At 49.3% G+C, this 24,168-nt stretch overlaps 1 protein-coding gene and 1 long non-coding RNA gene across 2 annotated transcripts; both read right to left on the bottom strand.

Annotated features, from left to right (window-relative positions):
* Positions 1 to 134: 134 nt before the first annotated feature.
* On the bottom strand, positions 135 to 24,168 carry LOC148774114 (uncharacterized). The gene is made up of 3 exons (XR_016036014.1): positions 23,898 to 24,168; positions 10,956 to 11,103; positions 135 to 228 (listed from the first exon to the last, which is right to left on the bottom strand). It is a non-coding gene; the product is annotated as an uncharacterized LOC148774114 (long non-coding RNA).
* On the bottom strand, positions 4,847 to 10,814 carry NCR2 (natural cytotoxicity triggering receptor 2; the record flags this gene model as incomplete). Its single annotated transcript, XM_088831521.1, is given in 5 exon segments — positions 4,847 to 6,142; positions 7,492 to 7,592; positions 10,091 to 10,209; positions 10,303 to 10,334; positions 10,689 to 10,814. Coding segments are annotated over 5 exon segments (474 nt in total), but the record flags the coding sequence as incomplete, so codon positions are not given.

Here is a 24,168-nt window from a genome sequence, read left to right as displayed (position 1 = left end):
AGGAACCCCTATCTTGGATCCAGAGGGGAGCCTGGTCCCTAGAGGAGCTCAGAAAGAAGGTAGAGAACTGGAAAGAAGTGGAAGACTGGGGTTTCTGAGGAAAAAACCTCAAACCTGTGAGCCCAAATTGCCCCTGGACACCTGGCATGCTGCCAGACTCTTAGAGGTGAGTGTCAATGGAGTGGTGGCTTCGGCACCTTCCTGGGACTGTGTACCCTCTCTTGCAAACTGTTAAAAGAAAAAAAGAGGCATATTAAAATGTTTAAGAGTTTATTTGAGCAAAAATCAATTTGAATTGGGCAGCATCCAATCTAGCAGACAATGAAAGACTTTCATAGAGGAGTGGAAACAAGGAAGTTATACTGGCAAAAAAGCAGGTTGGTTATTGCAAAGTTGCTTTCCTCTGGCAGGGATCTATCAGGCAGATTGCTTAAATAGGGCTCATCAGATGACTCCTGATTGACTAAGTTAAGAATCCATTTCTGGAAGAGTTGAATATACAGATTAAGTCTCACTTTGGTGACATGAAGCTTAGCATAAGTGACTCCATTTGGGGCCTTTGTCTTGTTTTTAACTGACCTCATATGAGTCATGGCTGCTCTGACTTATCTTCATCCCACTTATTTTCCAGAGAAAGAAACAGAGGTTCAGAGAGGGGCAGTGACCTGCCCAAGTTCACTGAGCTAAGAAAGTTGCCTGGGTCTTGGGTCCAAGCCTTGTTCACCCTGGGCCCTTCTACTCACTGGGCTTATGTACAGAGTCCTTCCTGGCTCCCAACAGCACCCAAGGGGCTGGAAGTCTTCTGGTTGGTTGGCCAACAAGAGAACTGAGGATCTGAAAGGGGGATGATGGGAAAACAGAGGGCAAAGTGGAGAAGGTGGCCCCTTCAAAGAGATCAAAGGTGGAAATGCAGGGTGGAGTTTTACAGCCTGGAGGAAACGTATTGTTCAGTCTCCAAGTCATGTCCAACACTTTGCAGCCCCACAGACTGTAGCACACCAGGAAATGTAAGCAGCAATATATCAATATATTCATATAATTTTATAATTTACAAGGCTCGTTCATTTGCATTACTTATTATAACCCTCACAAGACAGTATGGAGGTAATACTCCTCTCCCTACAGGTGAGGAGGGCTTCCCAGGTGGCACAGTGGTAAAGAATCTGCCTGCCAATGCAGGAGATGTAGGGTCCCTGGGTGAGAAAGATGCCCTGGAGAAGGGAATGGCAACGCACTCCAGTATTGTTGCCTGAAAAATTCCCTGGACAGAGAAGCCTGGCGGGCTACAGTCCATGGGGCTGCAAAGAGTCGGACATGACTGAGAACACACATACCACACGCGTGGGTGAGGAAAGAGGTCCAGAGCAGGCCTGCTGAAGGCGGCAGGCGGCTTTGTACTGGCGTCCAGGGCTCCTGAATTCCACCAGGATTTCCCACTGTGTGTCCCCCGCAGTCAGAGTGGTGCTAGTGGTAAAGAACCCGCCTGCCAATGCAGGAGACAAGGAGACGAGGGTCAGGAAGATGCCCTGGAGGAGGAAATGGCAACCCAACCCACTCCAGTGTTCTTGACTGGAAAATTCCATGGTCAGAGGAGCCTGGTGGGCTACAGTCCATGGGGTCGAAAAGAGCTGGACATGACTGAGCACACACACAGACACACAGAGACACACACACCCCTGCAGTCAGAACAGGAAGCCAGGAGGAGGTCGAGGTTGGGGCAGAATTTCACACAAATGCAGAGGCAACCCCGGCCCCTTCCCACCGTGTGTCACGTTTGCAGCCACAGCCTTCTGGCAAGGAGGAGGGCTGCCCGTGGCTGCTGCGGGTCAGAAAGAGGTGTCAACAAGGATGTATGTGCTGTGGGCTCAGGTTGGTCCTTTTTCTCACCCTGATCCTTTCCTGTGTCCCCTCTGCTGTCCACGAGGAAGAGGAGCCCACTTCCCGTAGGTCTGGAGTTCACCGTCTGCCCACACGCGATCCTCCGTGCCTCCGGCTGAGAAGTTGTCTGCTGTGTCACAGGCCAGTCCTCTCCCACATCTCACTCCCTCGGAAGCTCTTCATTTGTTCTGTGTCCTCCAAGTGTCTGATGCTTACTGATGATCCTACTTATTAATAGCAATCCAAATAGCTTGGTAATGTGGATGGTATCAGTCCTGTTTGTAGCAACGAGGAGATTGGAGGTGGACACCATAAGAATGGGGACAAGGTTCACTTAGCCAGTCGGTGAGGAGGAAAGGGGTCCTTGTCATGTGGTGGCAGAAACGCTGGCAGCATTGCCACCTTCAGTAATGTGAAAACTGGAAAATGCACCCGATGAGCTGGGTGGTGTGGCTGAGATCTCCGGGCAAACTGTTGAGGGTGCTGCCTCGTTTCTCCTTGTGACTTATGAAATGTGAGAGAAAAGAGAGAAACTACAGGCAGTGCTATTAAATGTGAAGGGAGCTGATACTTGATGGCTTTGAAAATTCTCAGCCTCTTGTCAGTCAGTCAGTTCAGTAGCTCAGTCGTGTCTGACTCTTCGCGACCCCATGGACTGTAGCACACCAGGCTTCCCTGTCCATCACCAACTCCCGGAGCTTGCTCAAACTCTTGTCCATCGAGTCGGTGAGTTGGTCCATCCAACCATCTCATCCTCTGTCGTCCCCTTCTTTTCCTGCCTTTAATCTTTCCCAGAATCATGGTCTTTTCCAGTGAGTCAGCTCTTTGCCTCAGATGGCCAAAGTATTGGAGTTTCAGCTTCAGCATCACTCCTTCCAATGAATATTCAGGACTGATTTCCTTTAGGATAGACTGGTTGGATCTCCTTGCAGTCCAAGGGACTCTCAAGAGTCTTCTCCAACACCATAGTTCAAAAGCATCAGTTCTTCGGCACTCTGCTTTCTTTATAGTCCAACTCTCACATCCATACATGACTACTGAAAAACCATAGCTTTGACTAGATGGACCTTTGCTGGCAAAGTAACATCTCTGCTTTTTCATACTCTGGCTAGGTTTGTCATAACTTTTCTTTCAAGGAGCAAGCGTCTTGTAATTTCATGGGTGCATTCACCATCTGCAGTGATTTTGGAGCCCAAGAAAATAAAGTCTGTCACTGTTTCCATTGTTTCCCTACCTAATTGCCATGAAGTGATGGAACTGGATGCCATGATGTTCATTTTTTGAATGTTGAGTTTTAAGCCAGCTTTTTCACTCTTTCACTTTCATCAAGAGGCTCTTTAAATGATGCTAAAATCAAATCCAGAGCACTCTCTGGAAAATCTGGTCTAAAGATGAAACCAAGGGTGTGACTATAAATCCCTTGTGAAGACCTCAGAAAGATGAAAGATAGTGCCTCAGACCAAAGGACTTTAATGAGTTTAAGGGCTCCTGACTCACAGATTCTTTCAATCAAACATGAGGTCTTCTAAGAAGCTTAAAGACCGTCTGGACGTTTCTAAGAAGCTAAAAATAGAATTACCATATGACCCATCAATTCCACTTGTGGGTAAACATCTGAAAAAACAAAACCAAACCACGAATTTGACAAGATATATGCACCCCAATGTTCATAGCAGCAGTTTTTAAAGTTGCCAAGGTAAGGAAACAGCCTAAGCTTCCATCAACAGATAAACTGAGAAAGAAGATGTGATTGATACATACATACAATGGAATACTACTTAGCCTTCAGTTCAGTTCACTTCAGTTCAGTTGCTCAGTTGTGTCCGACTCTTTGTGACCCCATGAATCACAGCACTTCGGGGCTCCCTGTCCATCACCAACTCCTGGAGTTCACTCAAACTTATGTCCATCAATCGGTGATGCCATCCAGCCATCTCATTCTCTGTCGTCCCCTTCTCCTCCTGCCCCCAATCCCTCCCAGCATCAGACTCTTTTCCAGTGAGTCAATGCTTCACATGAGGGGACTTAGCCTTAAAAAGAATGAATTTTACTATTCACAACAATATGGAGGGTTTAGAGTTATTATGGTTAGTGAAATAAGTCAGACAGAGAAAGAAAAATACTTTGTAACATCACTTATATGTGGAAGCTGAAAAATACAACAAATTAGTAACTGTAACAAAAAAGAAGCAGAATATATAGAGAACAAACTAGTGGCTACTGGTGGGGAGAGGGAAGGGTGGAGGGGCAGCACAAGGGTAGGAGAGTAAGAGCTGCAAATCATTCTGTACAAAATCAGCTACAAGGATGCTGTATAACATAGGGAAGAGAGCCAATATGTCATAGTAACTATCAATGGAGTACAACCTTTAAAAGTTGTGAATCACTGTATTGTATGCCTGTAACTATGGTTTTTCCAGTGGTCATGTATGGATGTGAGAGTTGGGCTGTGAAGAAAGCTGACTGCCGAAGAATTGATGCTTTTGAACTGTGGTGCTGGAGAAGACTCTTGAGAGTCCCTTGGACTGCAAGGAAATCCAACCAGTCCATTCTAGAGGAGATCAGTCCTGGGTGTTCATTGGCAGGACTGATGCTAAAGCTGAAACTCCAATACTTTGGCCACCTCATGCGAAGAGTTGACTCACTGGAAAAGACTCTAATGCTGGGAGGGATTGGGGGCAGGAGGAGAAGGGGACGACAGAGAATGAGATGCCTGGATGGCATCACCGACTCGATGGACATGAGTTTGAGTGAACTCCAGGAGTTGGTGATGGACAGGGAGGCCTGAAGTGCTGTGATTCATGGGGTTGCAAAGAGTCGGACACAACTGAGTGACGGAACTGAACTGAATTGAACTTATATAAATTATATATCAACTACACTTCAATTTAAAATAGATGAAAAAAAGCATTATGACTCAGCAGCAGAATCCCAAGGTGTAGGAGATATCCTGTCTTGAAGAGATTTGTGGGAGTGGCTTTTGTCTAATTGAGTGAACCTCAATAAGATACATAGGAGACCCACACGTTTTTTTTTTTAAGAAAAATGACATTCACACACACTGCCAGCTTGACTGAAAGGAACAAAGGCACAAAATTTTTAAAGGCCTTCATATTCCCCAAGGATGGGCAGGAAGCAGGCTGAGAAAACTACGAAGGTATAAACATGGGTTGCCTTTCATGGAAAGTGAAGGATGACTCAGAGGGCAGGATTGAGAGCCCAGGAAGAGCAGCCAAGAGCCATGGGAAATTATTTTCAGGTAGGAGCAGGGCAGAGTCCTCATCAAGGAATTTCCAACACTTGTCTAGCTGAATTTTAGCTTTTCTGTGGCTCTGTGGTTCCTTTTGCTTCTTATTTCCCATCTTTTTTTTTTTTTTCTTTTTTGATGGCACTGCATCTTCTTTGTGACTCGTAGTCTCTTTGCTGAAGCATGAGGGGCTTCTCTAGTTGCAGGGCGTTGGCTCTAAAGCCTGAGGGCTCTTTAGCTGCAGTGAGCAGGTTTAGCTGCCCCACAGTAGGTGGAATCTTAGTTCCCTGACCAGGGTTCAAACCCACATTCCCTGCATTGGTAGGCAGATTCTTAACCACTGGACTACCAGGGAAGTCCCTTTTTTTAGGTTCTCACTCTATTGAATAGGCACTTCTATCAGGGTTATCCCATGCCTGAAGCACCTTTGTCTGTTGGCTATATGTCTGATAACATATCTCTCTAGCTCACAGGTCTGCATATTGAGAACTGTACCTGAGGTGCTTCATCAACACCTGGGCCTGATTCAAATGGCAATTTTCTGGACCTCATTCTGATGAAATTTTTGATGGCCTTTTGAACGCATGAGCATATTTTGCATGTGGGAGAAATGTAAGTATCTTGTGGCCAGAGTATACACTGTAGTAATTTCTGAACAATCCACAAAATCTTTAATAGACCTTTCTTCAAGAGATGGAGCCGAATCCCTCTCCCTTTGAGTGCGGGCTGGACCCAGTGACCAGCTTCTAATGAACAGAATACAGCAGAAGTAGTGGTGTGTGACTTCAGAGATTAGGTTGTAAAAGGCACTGGGAATTCATCTCCACCCTCTCCAGCATCAATCATTCTGGATAAGGAGCCAAGACTTTGGTCCTACATCCACATGGAGAGCCAAGTGGTCCTCCAGGCACGGCCAGGCTCTCAGGTGACTGCAGCTCGTGCTGACACCCCGACTGCCGCCACATGAGAGAGTCTGAACCGGGAACACCCGGTTAAGATGGACGCCCCCAGGGTGCTCTGTGAGACAATACATGTGTCATTTGTTGTTTTAAGTTTCTAAATTTGGGGGCAACTTATCATGCAGCTGCAAATGAATTAGGAAGGAAACCACAAGTGTTTTTTCTTTTCATTAGAAGCCAATGGATGATGGCATTTCAAGAATGAAGGAGAGGTGAGCCGTACCCACTGCTGCTTATCTGTCCAATATGATGATGTTTGAGCATTTTGGATTTAGCAATGTGGAAGCCGCTGGAGACTGACAAGTTGTTTCAGGGAGTGAGCCATGAAATTAAATGACACTTGCTCCTTGGAAGAAAAGCTATGACCAACCTAGACAGCATATTAAAAAGCAGAGACATTACTTTACCAACAAAGGTCCATCTAGTCAAAGCTATAGTTTTTCCAGTGGCCATATATGGATGTGAGAGTTTGACCATAAAGAAAGCTGAGCGCCAAAGGATTGATGCTTTTGAACTGTGGTGTTGGAGAAGACTCTTGAGAGTCCCTTGGACTGCAAGGAGATCCAACCAGTCCATCCTAAAGGAGCTCAGTCCTGAATATTCATTGGAAGGACTGATGCTGAAGCTGAAACTTCAATACTTTGGTCACCTGATGCAAAGAACTGACTCAGTTGAAAAGACCCTGATGCTGGGAAAGATTGAAGGCGGGAGGAGAAGGGGATGACAGAGGATGAGATGGTTGGATGGCATCACCGACTCAATGGACATGAGTCTGAGTAAACTCCAGGAGGTGGTGAAGAACAGGGAAGCCTGGCGTGCTGCAGTCCATGGGGTCGCAAAGAGTCTGACACGACTGAGTGACTGGGCTGAACTGAACTGAAACAAATTGGAGTGGGTTCAGGAGAGAACAGAAAGAGAAATACCATAGGCTGAGAGTGTATTCAGTCTTTACCAGGGAGTTGCTGTCAAGAGCGATAGAACACGGAACAGTAGCTGGAGGTGCCGTGGGGTTGAGAGGTTTTTACTATGTTCACAGTCCATTGTATTGTAATTGTTACAACACGTGAGACAGGGAGAAAAGGTGTTGCAGAAGAGAGGGGGAACTTCTGGAGTAATTTTTTTCCAGAAAGAGGGGATTTAGGGCTGATGTGGTGACGTCACCTGAGATGTGAGCAGGAGAGTAACAGGGAGAAGAGCTTGCGTTGTTGACTCCGGGCTTCAGAGGGCAGAGTGAGAAGACCTGGGGGTTTGGGGACGGGGTTAGTTTAATGAATCTGTGAGGCCTTATGGAGACGTGATTCTGGGTGATGAGGAAGGACCCGGGAACCCTGGGCATCTTGTCCTGACTGGAGGAGACGGATGGATGTAGGTGTGAAGAGGCTGGTCTGGGGGTCGCAGAGTTCTCACAGGAAGAACTGGAGATCTGAGGTCTCGTTCACTCCTGCCCTTGGTGGTGGGTGGTGGGAGGGGTGGTTTGATAGAAAACCTGGGGTCCTTCTCTGCTCCTTCTAAGAAGGTGTGGAAGCTGTGTGAGGTAGGTGGCAGTAAATGGGTAAACATTGCCTGAATCCATCCTGAAGAATAAAGAGAGAGCTCCATAAATGTTTTTTGCTTTAATTTTTATTTCTGTGTTTATTTGATATTTATCCAGGGGCTGGGCTGGGTCTTCGTTGCTGTGTGTGGGCTTTTCTCAAGTTGCAGTGAGTGGAGGGCAAGCTTCAGTTCCACTTACGCCTCATGGTAATGGTTCCTTTCTGGAACTAGAGGCACGCTGCTATCTTTGAAAGTTTGCAACGCGGAAGTTCGTATGTAGGGAACACACTGTATTGAGTGCCTATTGAAGCTTAAACAACCAACATTTACTGCTCACAGTTCTAGAGGCCAGGAAGGCCAAGGTCAAAGCAGAGGGAGATTCCATGTCAGGGGAGGGCTTCCTGGTTCGTAGAGGGCAGTCCACACGCTATGTCCCCACGTGGCAGAAGGCGCAAGGGTGCTTTGTAGGGTCTCTTTTCTAAGAGCGCTAATTCCATTCATGAGGGCTGCACTCTCAGGACCCAGTCACTCCCAAAGGCCCCACCTCCTAATACCATCAACTTGGGGCTTAGGGTTTCAGTATATAAATTTTTGGTGGAGACATTCAGTCTAATCCACAAACCTCTGTAACACACTGTCAGAGTTCCTCAATATGGACAGGCTGCTGAGAAGTAGCAGAGGTTTCCAGAAAGTTCTGAGGAAAGACAGAAGCCAGTGAATACAAAAGACACAGAAGGGTACTTGGAAGAAACAGAAAGTACACAAGGCTTGGGGGGAAAAAAAAACTTTCAAAGTGAAAGTTTAGTATTGCCAGGGGAGAGAGGGCATCCCCAAATAAAACAGGCATACTGTCTAAGTGGCGTGTGGTAAAGAGCCCGTCTGCCAATGCGGGAGGCGTAAGAGACTTGGGTTCGATCCTTGGGTCAGGAAGATCCCCTGGAGGAGGGCATGTTAACCCACCCCAGTATTCTTGCCTGGAGAATCCCATGGACGGAGCAGCCCGGTCCACCAGGTCGCCAAGAGTCAGACAGGACTGAGCGACTAAGCACACAAGCGCACACACAGTGCTCCTCAGCTCTAGTCAGAGAGTGAAATGCGTGAGAAGGAAGCTTGGCTGTGAAGATGGAGGAAGGGAGCCATGAGCCAAGAAGCGTGGCAGACTCTAGAAGTCAGCGACAAAACAGCACCGTGGCTGTATATCTACGAGGAACTGAATTCTGCCCAAGACCCGAATGAGCAGTAAAAGAATTTTCTCTAAGAGCCTCCAGAGAGGAACACTGCTGACTGACTCTTTGATTTTAGCCCAGTGAGACTGAACTTCGGGTCTGCATAACTCAGATCATAAACATCTGGCATTTTAAGCCACTGCGTTTGTGGCAGTTGTTGTCACAGCAGTAGGTAACGATGGCACTCAGAGTGAGTGAGTTTTGTAATTATAACTGATGGTGAAGTACTACAACCCAGTGAGTTATTTGTTAAGTTGTAATGAAGCAAATACATCATAAAACAAATGGCATGTAAAACAAGCAAAGTATAAAAACACAAGTTCAAACATACTAATTTTTAGAAAAGCATATTGAATTTAAAAGCTCTTGAACACATAAATTCTAATGTTTCATGAGCTTCTTGTGAAGCCACACTTTCTGTTGCTTAGACTAAAATTCTGTCTGCAGTTGCTAAACATGACTGAAAGGCTGAAACAGACAAGTCTGGTCCACAATATTGGGTTAATCCATGGCAAAGAAGGGAGCTTAAGCATCACTCTCCATTGACCCGTTAATTCCATGTATTCAGGAATTGGCTAATGTTGTAGAAGACCAACTCTGAGAATAAATAAACCTGGAAAAGTGTTTTTGGAGTAACTTGGAAAAGGTATAACAATTGACAATATATCTCTTCTTTCACTACAGGTGCAATTTGAACACAATGATATGAAGGAATTCTTTTTTATTTACTTTAAGCTTCATTGCCTAAAACACAACTAACCCTGACCTGTATAAAACTATGAAGAATTACATTGCTGACAAGTGGTTTGGGGTTTAAGTTTTATGTGGGAGTGTGATCTGAAAGCTGTGGCTACTGTTACAGGAAAACATCCTGGAATCAACATTCAGATTAAGAAGCTCTGGGCCACAGTGTAATGCAATGCACTGCTTCCTTCATCGAGAAAGTCTCATTATGAAAAAAACCATCAGCACAACTCAACAGGGTCTTTGCCAAAGTGGTAAAAATTGTGAATTGCATAAAGATGAGTATTTGGCTCTGTTTGAGCATCTTTGAGAAGCCTTGTAAGCCATGGGGACAGTGTGTTAAGTGTGTGTGTGTGTGTGCGCGCGCATATCAGAGTCCCCAGGACACGTGTTCCCTACAACCTCCCCAGGAGACCCGGCTAGGGGAGGGCAGCCTGGCTTCCATGACTCGGTAATCAGGAGGCACCAAAAGGGAGCGAGGGGATCCCAGAGAAGGGGCTCACCTGGCGACACCACCAGATAGATCTACACGGACTTGGAGGCAGAGCGGCCGGAAGCGTGGTAGATGCGATACCAGTAGTGGCCCGAGTCTTCCTCCCTCAGAGCAGTCATGGTGACTGGTCTGTGTGTAGACACAGAGTATTTCCGCAAGGAGGGAGTTTACCAAGAACAAAGAGCAGAGATAATGAGGGCGCTGCGAGCACAGTGGGCTGACCTCCCGAAAGACCAGGGAGAGCAGACTGGATGCTATAAGAACAGTGGTCGGCTCAAGGGAGAGCTGACACTTTTTGTGGGTTAGCAGCCAATTTTTATAGAAAAAGGAAATTCCTGCTGGAAGGGTGGCATTAGGTGATTGATTAGGGCACTATAGGGTGAATACCACCACAGGCATTTTTACCTAATATGGGGGCAAGGCGCTGGCCAGTCTAGATCGGAGGGCTCACAGCAACAGTTGCCATGGGGCTCAGTCAGCTGTGGAGATGACGCAGGGCTCGGCATCTGTGGCCTTGGTACTTGTGACCTTGGTATAGGGCTCCACATTGACAGTGAAGCAGCCAGAGCTCGAGTTGTCCCACATGGAGAACCAAGAGCCCTGGGCACAGAGCCGGTGACCAGCCTGGTGCACACGAGCGTGGACACCTCACAGCAGCCCTTCCTCTCGTAGGGCCTGGCCTTGTGCGGGTACTGGCACCTCACCAAGAGGGCCTGCCCTGATACTTTTTGAGGGTGCTGACCCTTTGAGAGCTCCCACCAGTGGAGAAAAGGCCACTGGTCAGGGCCACGTGGCCTACCCACAGACCCCTGGCCACGGAGGCCCCTGTTCTGCGTTCTCTCCTCTCCTTCCCTAGCTCCCCACTCCCTCCTCACCTGGGAAGGGCAGCAGCAGCAGTTGCAGGGCCGGGGGGGGGGTGGTGGGGTGGTGGGGGGTGGTCTCCAGGCCACATGGCCCTTCTCCAGTGTGCCAATGGGAGGCGACCCCAGCTGAGCTGGATTCCACTTGGCTCTTTCAGCGCCTCTGAGATGGACAAAATGAAAGAGATAAGGGCTGGCCTGGGGAGAGGGAAACCTGGGGGGTCAGATCCTGAGGGCAGAGGGAAGGGGGCCCTCTTGGCTACAACCGTGACTCTGAACCTAGAGGCTGAAGCCTGCTTAGCACGCAGCCCCCAGTCTCTGTAGAGGCTGCTCCTCTCCTCTGTACCCACCTGCCCCTTCCCCACCATGACCTGCCTCTGGGGGAGGAGCTGAGGAGGCCAGGAAGAAACTGGTCAGGTGATGGGCTCTTCCCTCTTTCTCTTCTTCCTCTCTTTGTACCCTGCGGGCTCCTGGTTCTACCCTCCTCTCTAGGGAGAGTCATGCTGAAGGTAGGTAACAGCCTCCAGGGGCCCTCAGAGGACTGAGCAGGAGCTGTTAGCTTCACAGACTCCCAGGGTGGTCAGAATCTTCATGCCTGATCAGGGAGGGCCTGACTGGTAGGTCAGGAAGGTTTTAAGGGTGCTGGAGGGGAGAGGAGAGAGGAGGCAGAGATTGAATCCCAGCAAGGAAATACAGGGAGGGTCCCTGGCAAAGGAGCAGGAGAGGGAAGCTGAGAGCAAAGAGATCAGGAGTCCTCAGAAGGGCTGTGGGGGACAGGAGTCAGTGGTCAGAGATGAGGAGGGAAGGGGACACAGGAGCTGGGGGACCTGGCGTCATGTCTACACCCTCACCTGTCTACCTGTGGACACCAGAGAAACATTGGTGTAACTGACACACAAAGACCCTAATATCTTTTCCCTTAGCAAGTGTTGGCACTTTTAAGATTTATTTATCCTAATTAATTAATTATTTTGACCATGCTGCATGGCTTGTGGGATCTTAGTTCCCAGACCAGGGATTGAAACTGGACCCTCGGCCGTGAAAGTGCAGAGTCCTAACCACTGGACCACCAGGGAATTCCCTAGAATTTAATTTTAAAAAGATGCAATTTAAGAACTTCCTTGGTGGTCCAGTGGCTAAGACTCTGTGCTCCCAATGCAGGGGGCCTGGTCCGGGAACTAGATCCCACATGCTGCAACTAAAGCCCAGTGCAGCCAAATAAATAAAATGTCTTTTAAAATAAAATTTACAAAGAAAGAGAAAGAGAGAAGAGAGACGGAGAGTTTGAGATTGATTAGGACCCTGGCCTGTGCTTCCCAGGCGTCTCAGAGGTAAAGAATCCACCTGCCGATGCGGGAGAGGCAGGAGCCTCGGGTTCGATCCCTGGGTGGGGAAGATCCCCCACAGAAAGAAATGGCAGCCCACTCCAGTATTCTTGGCTGGAAATCTCATGCCCAGAGGAGCCGGCAGGCTGCAGTCCACAGGGTCGTAAAGAGTCAAGATACCACTGACCGGACCAAGTACGCACCCACCCACCGGCTTGTGCTTTATGGACGTGTAATTCCAGTCGTGGCCACTGGGGGCTCTGCAGCCTAACACCTGCGCCGGGCACCCTGTACAGAGTCGATGACTGACCTGGGAAGCGGAACCTATCAAGGGGACTCGGTTCTGAGTCCAGTGCTCTGCCTCCCCGCCTCCCCCCTGACTCCCGCTCCTTCTGGGTGCAGTGGCCTCCTCCTTGCAATAGGAGTGAGCTGAGACCGAGGATGAGAGCAAAGGGACAGACAAAAGATGGACGCGTTGGGAACTTGGCCTGTGAGGGCCCGTGGATTCACAGGTGGGAAAGCAGGATGGAGCTTCAGAGCGAGGAGAAGCCAAGGAGCAGCGCCAACCCTCTCACACAATGCGACTTTCCAAAGCGTTTTCCCGGGCCCTGCCTCTCAATTCCCGCAATAGGTTTGCGATGGAAGTGTTGCTTTCCTCTCTCACATACGTCTGCCCAGAAACACCAGTGACCTGCTGAAAGTCGGACAGTGAGGGACGGATGGAACCAGACCAGCCCCCTGACTTCCGACCGCACCTGACTCTCCGCTGAAGTCGGGCCCACAGACGGGACAGGAGACAGAATTCCATGGCACAGGCATAGTGCCCCCTCCAGGAACCTAATGACACACCACACTGGAGGCACCCTCCTGAGGGGAGGAAGGGGGGCCTGGCTGGTATAAAGGAGTGTCATTGTGTGGCAGGGTGTGTAGCCACTCCTTCCCACACAATTTCCCCCTTGTCTGGCCACTGTGACCACTGGGCAGGGCTACCCATCTGGTGTAAGAAAAAGGGTCTAAGTGCCTTGAGTTAGTCTACACTTCCAAGCCCAGGAAATGCGTCAAGTACTCTCACTATACAACCTGGGATGACCCTGGCTCTGGCTTCACTAACGTCACCATGGCTGGGCTGAAAGAGGAGGATTCAGGAACCTACGAAGGGGAAGCCAAGGACTCCAAAGGTGGCACCATTCCGTACAAGAAAATCCTCCTGCAGGTTTGCCCAGGTGAGCTCTTTGCTGAGGGAAGGGGCCTTCCTGGGGTGTCCAGGGACATAACGCCACTCAGGCCCTTCCCCAGCCTCCATCACCCCAGATCCCAGCAGCTCCCTGCTCCCTCCCACACTGACGTGGGCAGTTGGGTCCCCAGTCCCCAGACACAGGCTGACACTTGCATCTTTGGGTGTCCTGACTCAACAGGTAGAAGCTGCACCAGAGGCCCACTGGGGATCCACATAGTGACTCAGACACAACCTCACCCTGCCTGGAACTGGCCACCCCGTGTGAGCGAGGAGGGCCTGGGTGAGTCCCTGGGGTCTAGGGTCTCCTGCAGGCTGTTTTGGCCCCGGGTCTGAGGATCAGAAGGAGTGGGGCCTTGGGGACGAGCGCCTGTGCTGTCTCCCTCCACAGGAGCCCCTGGCTCCCCCCACCATTGCAACGAGCTCAGTGTCAGGCTCTCTCCCCAGCCCCGTCTCTCTCTTCCCACCAGCTCTGGGGAGGCTCCTTCCCCTGGTGCCCCAGTCAGCTCCAGCCTGAAGGACCCTGAGGGGCTGGCTCTCCCCACCCCTCCTCCTCTTAGGACTTTGGGGGCTGGCCCACTCTCCCTCTGGGGACCCTGGGCGGTCATCACCTTCTCTGTGTTGTCATCAGCTGCATTTGCTTTTCCGGTGATATCCAGGCCAATCCCCGTCAGTGTCTCTGAGCACAGGTCGGTCTGGGGGTCTTATTGGAAGGGAGGGGTCTGGGAAGGGCTGGACAGGTGACTGTGTGGCCTCTGATACAGGAAGGGGGAGCCTGGGGGTGGGCGCAGAGATCTGAACGGGGTCCCAGGTCTCATCTCGGAGCTGGGTTGGCACGGGAGAGGAAGGGTTAAACTGCACGTATGATGGGGCTGGGAGATAGCTATTAATGCGTGTCAGCAGCGACAGGACTTCCGTGAGTGCTGGTTTCACGTGAGGGACGTGAGGTCTGTCCTCAGTCGTGTGGCTCCTTCCGGGAGGTTCTCTGCGGGCACCTCTGGGTGGTGCCGCTCCCGTCTATCTGTTGCAGGTCTGGGCTCTTCTGCAGTAGACAGAGCTGGTACTCCAACTGGTGTGCTTGTACCTCTGGCCCCAGTGGCTCTCTGCTCTCACTCCAGCCCAGTCTCTCTGCCACCACCCCTCTTGGCAGGGTCTTTCCTGTCTCCATGATCAACGGGCTCTGGTCCCTTGGAAGCCTCTGACTCTCTTGGGGTGCCAGCTGCCCCCAGACTTGGACTCAGAGCAGGTCATTCCCCACGAGTCAAAGGAACTGTAGGTATTGCTCCACATGCTGGCGCCGTGAGCCCATGGGTCCTTGACAGTGGGTCGGGTGGGTCAGGTGCAGAATCAGACTCCAGTTCCATGAGTCCAGGGGCCTGGACTTGGGGAGTACCCAAGGCAGCAATCACCTCAGCCCGGGTCCTGCCTGTCTCTTCTCCCTCCTCTCTCCATGGATCCAGAGCTCTGTCTCCTCTGGTGTGGCTGCCTCCAGACGCCTGGTCAACCTGCTGTGTGGCCTCGTCGTGGCCAAGGGCCTGCTGCTGTCAGCTGTGCTGTGTTCCTGTGCTACGGCCACTGGGGAGGTGGGTGGGCGTGGCTTGGGCGCAGAGGGCAGGGGCAGGAGGAGATGGTGACAGCCCGCTGGGAAAGATGGTAAGGGGGTGAGGCGGCAGGCACAGGGGTGAGGTTTCCAGTCTATTCCGATCTCTTTGAGGTTTCCAGTCTATTTGATCCTGATTTGAACACCCCGAGGCTCTGCCCATCTCTGGCTGCTTCTTTGCTGCTCATAAGCCACCAAGATCCTCTCCCTCCAAACTCTCAGGCCTCTTGTCTGAACGCTGCCACGCTCGCACAGACGCACCGTCCTCTCGCATTCACTCATTCAGTGTGGCAGCTGCTGAGCCAGAGTCAGTCTCTTAGGGAATGACTGGCGCCTGAGAGGCGGGGCGGGCTTGGGAAAGGAGTGGGGCCAGGCTGTGTCTGCACTTCACTGGGAGGAATTCCTCCTCACTCCCCAGGGCTGGAAGAAAGGGCAGCAGCAGTGAAGGTTTCCGATGGCCCCCAATGCAGTCCAGGCCCTGGAGCGACACCTGCTCGCCCACATCCACTCTTGACCCTCCTGTTGGCTGCGATCCTTTCTAAGCAAAGACTGTTCTGTACTCGGGGCAGACAGCTCCCAGCCCTGAATCCACTGTGTTGCAGCGCAGACCCACCCTCGCCGGACCACTCCGCGGGCATCTGCTCCCACGTCCCAGCCTCTTTCTCCCCAACCCTAGAATCTTTCTCCTTCAGGGCTCCTCCTCCTGCTTTTGGGTTCAGAAACCACCCAGACCACCACCTCCATTAGTGCTGGCTCCCTCTGCCTCCCCGTCTCCACCCGATTCAGGCTGTTCTACCTCACACCGAATCCGCGTGTCTCACCCTTAGCGGTCCTTCACGCTAAGCCTCTACTTCCCCTGGGGCTCTGCTGCTACTGCTGCTAAGTCACTTCAGTCGTGTCCGACTCTGTGTGACCCCATAGACGGAAGCCCACCAGGCTCCCCTGTCCCTGGGATTCTCCAGGCAAGAACACTGGAGCGGGTTGCCATTTCCTTCTCCAGTGTGTGAAAGTGAAAAGTGAAAGTGAAGTCGCTCAGTCGTGCCCGACTCCTAGCGACCCCATGGACTGCAGCCCACCAGGCTCCTCCATCCATGGGATTTTCTAGGCAAGAGTACTGGAGTGGCTTGCCATTGCCTTCTCCGGACTCTAGAGATGGCGAATCCCTCCTGGGCAGAGCCTGACATTGCTTGCACCTGCCAGGGTTTCTATTCTACAGGAAATTCCAGCTTCCTCGAGGCCTGGCACCTCCAGCCCAAATGAGCCTCTGCAAACACAGAGAAAACCTCAGTCTGGAAAAGACAGGTGGTGTGTGTTTCCCATGCATCCACGCATGCGGGGAAGAAAGGACTAGGCTCACTGGTGTCTGTCTCTTCTCACCCCCAACCTTTGAGAATGATAGAAAACAAATAGAAAAAGAAGGTAAATCCAAATTAAGAAAACTGACCATCAACAGATTTGATTTCTGAGGGTTAAAAATTGAGATCAGAAAAATTAGGATGTTTAGAGCAGAAAGCTCAACAGCCTAAGATACAAGTGGGAGAATGTACCCTTCATTCCACTTGAGGAAAATCTGTGGCATTGTTACTGAGTCCAAGCTCAGTCTGCTTGCCTCATAGATAAGGTATTGGGGTAAGAAATAATGATTTTACTTGGAAAGCTGGGAGTCTGGGAAGGTGGCAGACTAATGTCCTAGAGGACCACCTTGCAGGCTAAGCTGCTTCAGTTTTGTCCAGCTCTTTGTGACTCTACGGACTGTAGCTCCCCAGGCTGCTCTGTCAATGGGATTCTCCAGGCAAGAATACTGGAGTGGGCTGCCATGCCCTCCTCACGGGACCTTCCTGAAGCAGTGATCCAACCCATGTTTCTTATGTCTCCTGCATTGACAGGTGGGTTCTTTACCATTAGCTGTATCTGGGAAGCCCAGAGAACAATCTTACCCCAGTAGAATTCAAGCTTCTTTTACACTAAAAAAGGTGGTGGGTGGCTGGTTACTGTAAACTCTTAGGTGTTGGAATCCTTTGTTCTTGCAGCTGTCCCCATGGATCAGCTCACCATATTCCTGAAAACCTCCAATAAGACAAATGTTATTCTCTGTTCTGCAAATGTTTATATGAATGGGAAAGTGACAATCTAGAAGGATGGGATGGGGAGGGAGGTTTGGGAGGGAGGGGACATGGGTATACCTATGGCTGATTCTTGGTGATGTATAACGAAAAACCACAAAATTCTGTAAAGCAATTATCCTTCAATTAAAAAAATAAATTTAAAAAAGGTTGGAGCCTTCAGAATGGGTATCCTGTATATTTCAGTCTGTAGGCAACATTCTTAACTTGAATCAATAGCAATAGAATACACATGTTAAAGTAAAAGAAACTGATCCAATATATTCTTTCCTACTACATACAGAGGGAAAGATTTAACACAAGCACACAGAATGTCTGAATTTAGAATTAATGGCAATGATTCACGGGGCAGAAGAGAAACTTCAAATAATTGGAATAAATATCCTCAAAATATCCTCAAAGACACTGTACCTTTTTACTAGTCAAGAATTGACAAAAGAAAGCAAATGGCAATATTACTTTAATTTATTAATTTGACAAATCGTTAAAAAGATTTTCATACCGGTGCTGGTGAGGGCCTGGTGAAGCAGGTGGTATCTGTGTTCGTGGCAGCATATAATAGGGAGGGTCTATAAAGTTTAACTTGTATATTCTCTGACTTGTCGATATTACTTGTAGGTCCTCATCTCTGACACACACACACACACACACACACATACACACACGAACGTGCTCAGAAAGACAATGCTCAGACACATTGTTTGTAATTGTGAGCCCTTGTCAAGGGTTTAGCTAAACTCCTCTGGGATCCTGCTGCCTAGACATCGATTTTGTTTGGCCAGGAGGCTTGCAGGAGTCTTAAACTGACACTAACACCCAAAAAAGATGTCCTTTCATTATAGGGGACTGGAATGCAAAAGTAGGAAGTCAAGAAACACCTGGAGTCACAGGCAAATTTGGCCTGGGAGTGCGGGATGAAGCAGGGCAAAGGCTAATAGAGTTTTGCCAAGAGAACGCACTGGTCATAGCAAACACCCTCTTCCAACAACACAAGAGAAGACTCTACACATGGACATCACCAGATGGTCAACACCGAAATCAGATTGATTATATTCTCTGCAGCCAAAGTTCAGATCATGAACTGTGGCTCAGATCATGAACTCCTTATTGCCAAATGCAGACTGAAATTGAAGAAAGTAGGGAAAACCACTAGACCATTCAGATATGACCTAAATCAAATCCCTTATGATTATACCGTGGAAGTGACAAATAGATTTAAGGGACTAGATCTGATAGAGTGCCTGATGGACTATGGACGGAGGTTCGTGACACTGTATAGGAGACAGGGACCAAGACCATCCCCATGGAAAAGAAATGCAAAAGAGCAAAATGGCTGTCTGAGGAGGCCTTACAAATACAAAGAAGAGAAGCAAAAAACAAAGGAGAAAAGGAAAGATATAAGCATCTGAACGCAGAGTTCCAAACAGCAAGGAGAGATAAGAAAGCCTTCCTCAGCAACCAATGCAAAGAAATAGAGGAAAACAACAGAATAGGAAAGACTAGAGATCTCTTCAAGAAAATTAGAGATACCAAGGGAACATTTGAGAAACCTGTATGCAGGTCAGGAAGCAATAGTCAGAACCGTACATGGAACAACAGACTGGTTCCAAATAGGAAAAGGAGTATGTCAAGGTTGTATATTGTCACCCTGCTTATTTAACTTATATGCAGACTACATCATGAGGAACGCTGGGCTGGAGGAAGCACAAGCTGGAATCAAGATTGCCGGGAGAAATATCAATAACCTCAGATATGCAGATGATACCACCCTTATGGCAGAAAGTGAAGAGAAACTAAAAAGCCTCTTGATGAAAGTGAAAGAGGAGAGTGAAAAAGTTGGCTTAAAGCTCAACATTCAGAAAACTAAGATCATGGCATCTGGTCCCATCACTTCATGGGAAATAGATGGGGAAACAGTGAAACAGTGTTAGACTTTAATTTTTGGGCTCCAAAATCACTACAGATGGTGACTGCAGTCATGAAATTAAAAGACGCTTACTCCTTGGAAGGAAAGTTATGACCAACCTAGATAGCATATTAAAAAGCAGAGACATTGCTTTGCCAACAAAGGTCCGTCTAGTCAAGGCTATGGTTTTTCCAGTGGTCATGTATGGATGTGAGAGTTGGACTGTGAAGAAAGCTGAGCACAGAAGAATTGATGCTTTTGAATTGTGGTGTTGGAGAAGACTTTTGAGAGTCCCTTGGACTGCAAGGAGATCCAACCAGTCCATCCTAAAGGAGACCAGTCCTGGGTGTTCATTGGAAGGACTGATGCTGAAGCTGAAACTCCAATACTTTAGCCACCTCATGCGACGAGTTGACTCACTGGAAAGGACCCTGATGCTGGGAGGGATTGGGGGCAGGAGCAAAAGGGGACGACAGAGAATGAGATGGCTGGATGGCATCACCAACTTGATGGACATGAGTTTGAGTAAACTCTGAGAGTTGGTGATGGATAGGGAGGCCTGGCATGCTGCAGTCCATGGGGTCGCAAAGAGTCGGATATGACTAAGCGACTGAACTGAACCCCCTCCTAGAAAGCAGCCCTTGGAGTCACAAAAATAATTTCCTGATCTGACTTCCCCAATAGCCCTAAGGCCCAGAGCCTTCCCTTCACCAAAACCCCACTCATTTTGGTTTTAAGTGACCAATTTGGACTCAGCCCAGGTACCCCAAAGCACCCCATCCATGGACCCTAATAAAGGCTTGGTCCCAGGCCCTGACTCTGTGCTCTGCATTGACCTCCACACGTGGCCTCTTGAGGCACCTGTGAGTGGTAACTTCTCTATTTCTATTCCCCTTGTCATCTTTTGTTGAGCCTTAGCTCACTATCCAGCGCTCTTAACAAGTGTTAATCTAACACAGTCACAGCAGCCCCGTGGGGCAGTAATAAGATAACGGAGCATCTCTTCTGTTTGGTACCACGGAGCAGTTCAAAAAGAATGGGGCTCATCCTTATGGCTGCCAGCGGGAAGGGTGGTGGGAGGGACAGTTAGGGAGTGTGGGATGGACAGTACACACTATATTTAAAATGGATAACCAACAGGGACCTACTGTATAGCACAGGGAACTCTGCTCAATGCTATGTGGCAGCCTGGATAGGAGCAGCGTTTGGAGGAGAATGGAATCATGTATATGTATGGCTGAGTCCCTTTGCTGTTTACCTGAAACTATCACAACACTGTTTGCTAATCAGCTATACCCCAATACAAAATATAAAAGATTAAAAAAAAAAAAGACTGGGGCTCATCTTAGATATGAACACAGCTTCAGGTCCAAGCCTCATGCTGGATGGTTACCGAAGAATGGCATGGGCTTCCCTGCTGGCTCAGTGGTAAAGAATCTGCCTGCAATGCAGGCGATGCTGGCTGGATCCCTGGGTTGGGAAAATCCCCTGGAGGAGAGCACGGCAACCCACTCCAGTATTCTTGCCTGGAGAATCCCATGGACAGAGGAGCCTGGTGGGCTACATACAGTCCACAGGGTCACAAAGAGTTGGACACAGCAGAAGCGACTGAGCACACATGCATGCAGACTGACATGGAGAGTATAATCTCATCTCTGCAAAGAAGGATCCGCTCAGACAGTTCATCTGTTTGCTCACGTAAGCCTACAGTTATTGAAACCCAGGAACTGCCTAAAAATCTACTCATCCATCAAACAGCAGGGCTACCTTTCGAGGGAAGGAGCCTGGTTAGTGTTGGGGAAAGGAGTGGAGAAGGGAACTTTATCTGTTTACCACTGTGGTGCTTGTTTTTAAGAAAGAATCTTTATGTGCACAATTTCATGTGTTGCTGTGTAATGAAGATAATATTTAAAATATTCTATTGTGCTATATTTTAAATGGTCAAGGAGGTGGGGTGGGGGAAATGGGCATCCAGAGAAACCAGCATCTACGTTCCCGAGGCCAGGGCAGGAGGGGTGGGTGGTGACAGCCCTCGGTCCTGCACAGCCTGCCGAGATGAGGGGCTTGTCTGAAAGTTGAGAGAAAGGTATATACTGAACGAAAGCACAGAGAACCAGTGAGAACACAGTACTCAGGAGATGGCCTGGGGAGAGTGGCTTTAGATGAACTTGGGACCAGGAAGTGTCATGGGGACAGGAACTCTTGGTGACAGGCAGGGGGGCTGGTGAAGGCTGTGGTCAGTGGTGATGGGGTTTAGCACTGGCTGCCTCCAAATATGGAGAAGGAAATGGTGACCCACTCCAGTGTTCTTGCCTGGAGAATCCCAGGGGTGGGGGAGCCTGGTGGGCTGACATCTATGGGGTCGCACAGAGTCGGACATGACTGAAGTGACTTAGCTGCCCCCAAATATGTCACTTTGGCATGTTGGTTATTTTGAATGAAAGCTGCTTGGAAAGCAGCTGGCACGAGAACACTCGGACCCATCTGCCCCCCTGAAAGCAGGAAATTAATCTCCTGTGTGATGGTACTCTCCCTGCACGAGGAGGGTAGGAAGCATACTTATTACCAGAGACAGGGAGTTCAAGGCTGAGAAAGCTGTAGAAACAACCTTTGTTACTTCTTTGATTTGCGATCCCAAGCCCAAATCCCTTTATTTTGTCAAACCTTCACAGATAATTGTTGTTGGGTTTTTTTTTTTTTTTTTGTCTGAAAGGTATAAAAGCTGCCTAGTAACTTTGGTCACTGCTTTGAGTCTCGTATCTTTGGAGTTCCCATACATATGAAATTAAATTTATTTTCTCCCGTTGATCCGGCTTCTGTCAATTTAGTTATTGGACCAGCCAAAGAGAACCTAGAAGGGTAGAGGAAAAAGTTTCCCCTACAGTGGGCTGCTGGATTCTACCTGGCAGAGGCAGAGAAATCTGCAGAAAGGATGCCCACAGAGGAGCCGAAGCGTCAGCAGGCCCTGCCCCAGGCCTCAGGGACTCTTTCTAAGCACGTTGGAGAGCCTCTGACTTGAGCCTGGGCTTGTCCAGACTCCTCAGCTGCGTCCTGTGTTGTTCAGACATCCTGAGTGAGAGGAAGTAAGAGTGGGGGCTAGAAGGGGGGCGGGCAAAAGCTCTGGGATCTGCAGCTAGAGGGGACAGGGCTCTCCGCAGATGGCAGCCTGAGAGAGAGAAAGAGGGAAGAGAGAGGAGTGAAAGCCTGGGCTGGTGTTATGCCAGAGTGACCGCCCTTATCCTGCCTGTGTCTCACTTGCCTTGGTTGTTTCCCAGACAAGGAATTCATGTGCTTGTTGGAGTCAAAGTTAGAGGCAAGTTCAGTTCTTAAACAATTGTTTGAGGTTCCCCATGCAAATGTTTAATTAAGTTTTGACCCCACGGCATGACTTGCAGAATCTTAGTTCCCAGGCTAAGGACTGAACCTGGGCCACAGAAGTGACACAGGCCAAGTCTTAACCCCTGGGCTGCTGAGAAATTTCCACCCTCCCCACCCCACCACCACATATGTTTTAAACCTTTGCAATGGTCAAGTTGGAACAAAAATAATAAAATTCTATAAATAAGGAAAACCTCCTCCAAGTTCTTGTATTTTTCTCTACTGTAGAATATTGTAAAACTTTGAAAAATATGTAATTTGAGTCAACTGTGTTAGAACTTCAAGTCTGTCCCAATCTGTGTTGAACTTCAACATTATACAGGCTTCTCTAGTGGCTCAGATGGTAAAGAAACGGCCTGCAATGAGGAGACCCAGGTTTGATCACTGGGTCAGGAAGATCCCCTAGAGAAGGAAAGGGTAACACACTCCAATATTCTTGCCTGGAGAATTTCAGGGACCGAAGAGCCTGGTGGGCTACAGTCCATGGGGTCCCAAAGAGTCTGATATGACTGAGCGATTAATACAACAGGCAACTCAACATTATAAATGGCTTTCAAATATGTGATTTCCTTAGGGAAATCTTTTTCAGTTTCTGGAATCCTTTTTCTAGTCTTCAGTGTTTCTGGAATCCTTGCTGTCTCTGCCCAGATCTTACTCCTTCCACCTAGCTGATGGGCAGAGTCACTCCACTGAACTCCCTTCCTTTGGGCTTTCCACCTGCAGTTCCAGCTGGGCATCCTCTACTTGCTCTCTGGAGGTCACCGAATTCACGCTGAGCTTTAGAAGGAGTGTGGAGGAGTGGAAAGAGTCCTGATTCAGTCTGATCCTATGTGTGTGTGTTTGGGGGTGGGAGGGAGTGATAGGAGGTATTGGGAAAGAAGTTCAGAAGACCTGGCCCTAAGCATACTTTTCTGCGGGAGACCAGAGCAAAGCTCCCTAGGCAGGAAGACTTTAGGAAACAAATCTCAGGGAAAGCCATTGGAAGTCTAGCCAGAGCTGTCGACCTCATAGACTTGATGGGAGAGAAGGTGTAATATTCCCATTTGACAGACAGGGAAACTGAGTCCCCTCTGTCCCTGCAGTCACACTGAGAGGGAGGAGCAGGCAGGTGGAGCTGCCTTTCCTCACCCCTCCTGGGACTACTGTGTTCTCAGCTTCTCCCAGATTCTTCTCATGTCCTGAATCTTGGGGTTGGGGGGTGGGTAAGAAGACAGGTACCCCCTAGAAGGTCAACAGAGTAATGGGGGCCATTCCGCGCTGTTTTCTGTAACAGGGCCACAGACTATGCCATTGCCTGAACCCAGTTCCCACAGAGCCATCTGCCCCCAGCTCCTCCTTGGAGAGCTCGTGTGAGGAAGAGATGGGACTCAGGACTGGGGACAGAGACTGACCTGGGGTGTGAGCGCTCTCTCGGCAGGTTCTGTTCCCCGAGGTCCCACTGAGATCCCCACAAAGGTCCAGATGCTCAGCGGAGACTGCACCATGGGGGCGCCGGGACCCGCAGCTCTGCACGGAAGATGCTCACCCAAGGACATGGAGAAACGGCAGCGCCGGGAAACGGTGACCTCACTATCGGCGGCGAAGGGAGGGCCCCGTGTCACACAGCAAAGCGCAAGTCGTAGGACGGAGGGCCTCAGAGGGGAAGGTGTGGGCGGACGCGCT

Source organism: Moschus berezovskii, chromosome 23 (genome assembly GCF_049115385.1).
Source record: "Moschus berezovskii isolate FMDL1 chromosome 23, NW_MosBer_1.0, whole genome shotgun sequence".
NCBI classification, from domain to species: Eukaryota; Metazoa; Chordata; class Mammalia; order Artiodactyla; family Moschidae; genus Moschus; species Moschus berezovskii.
Note: the sequence above shows the minus strand (reverse complement) of the source record. Positions and strands in the feature narration are given on the sequence as shown.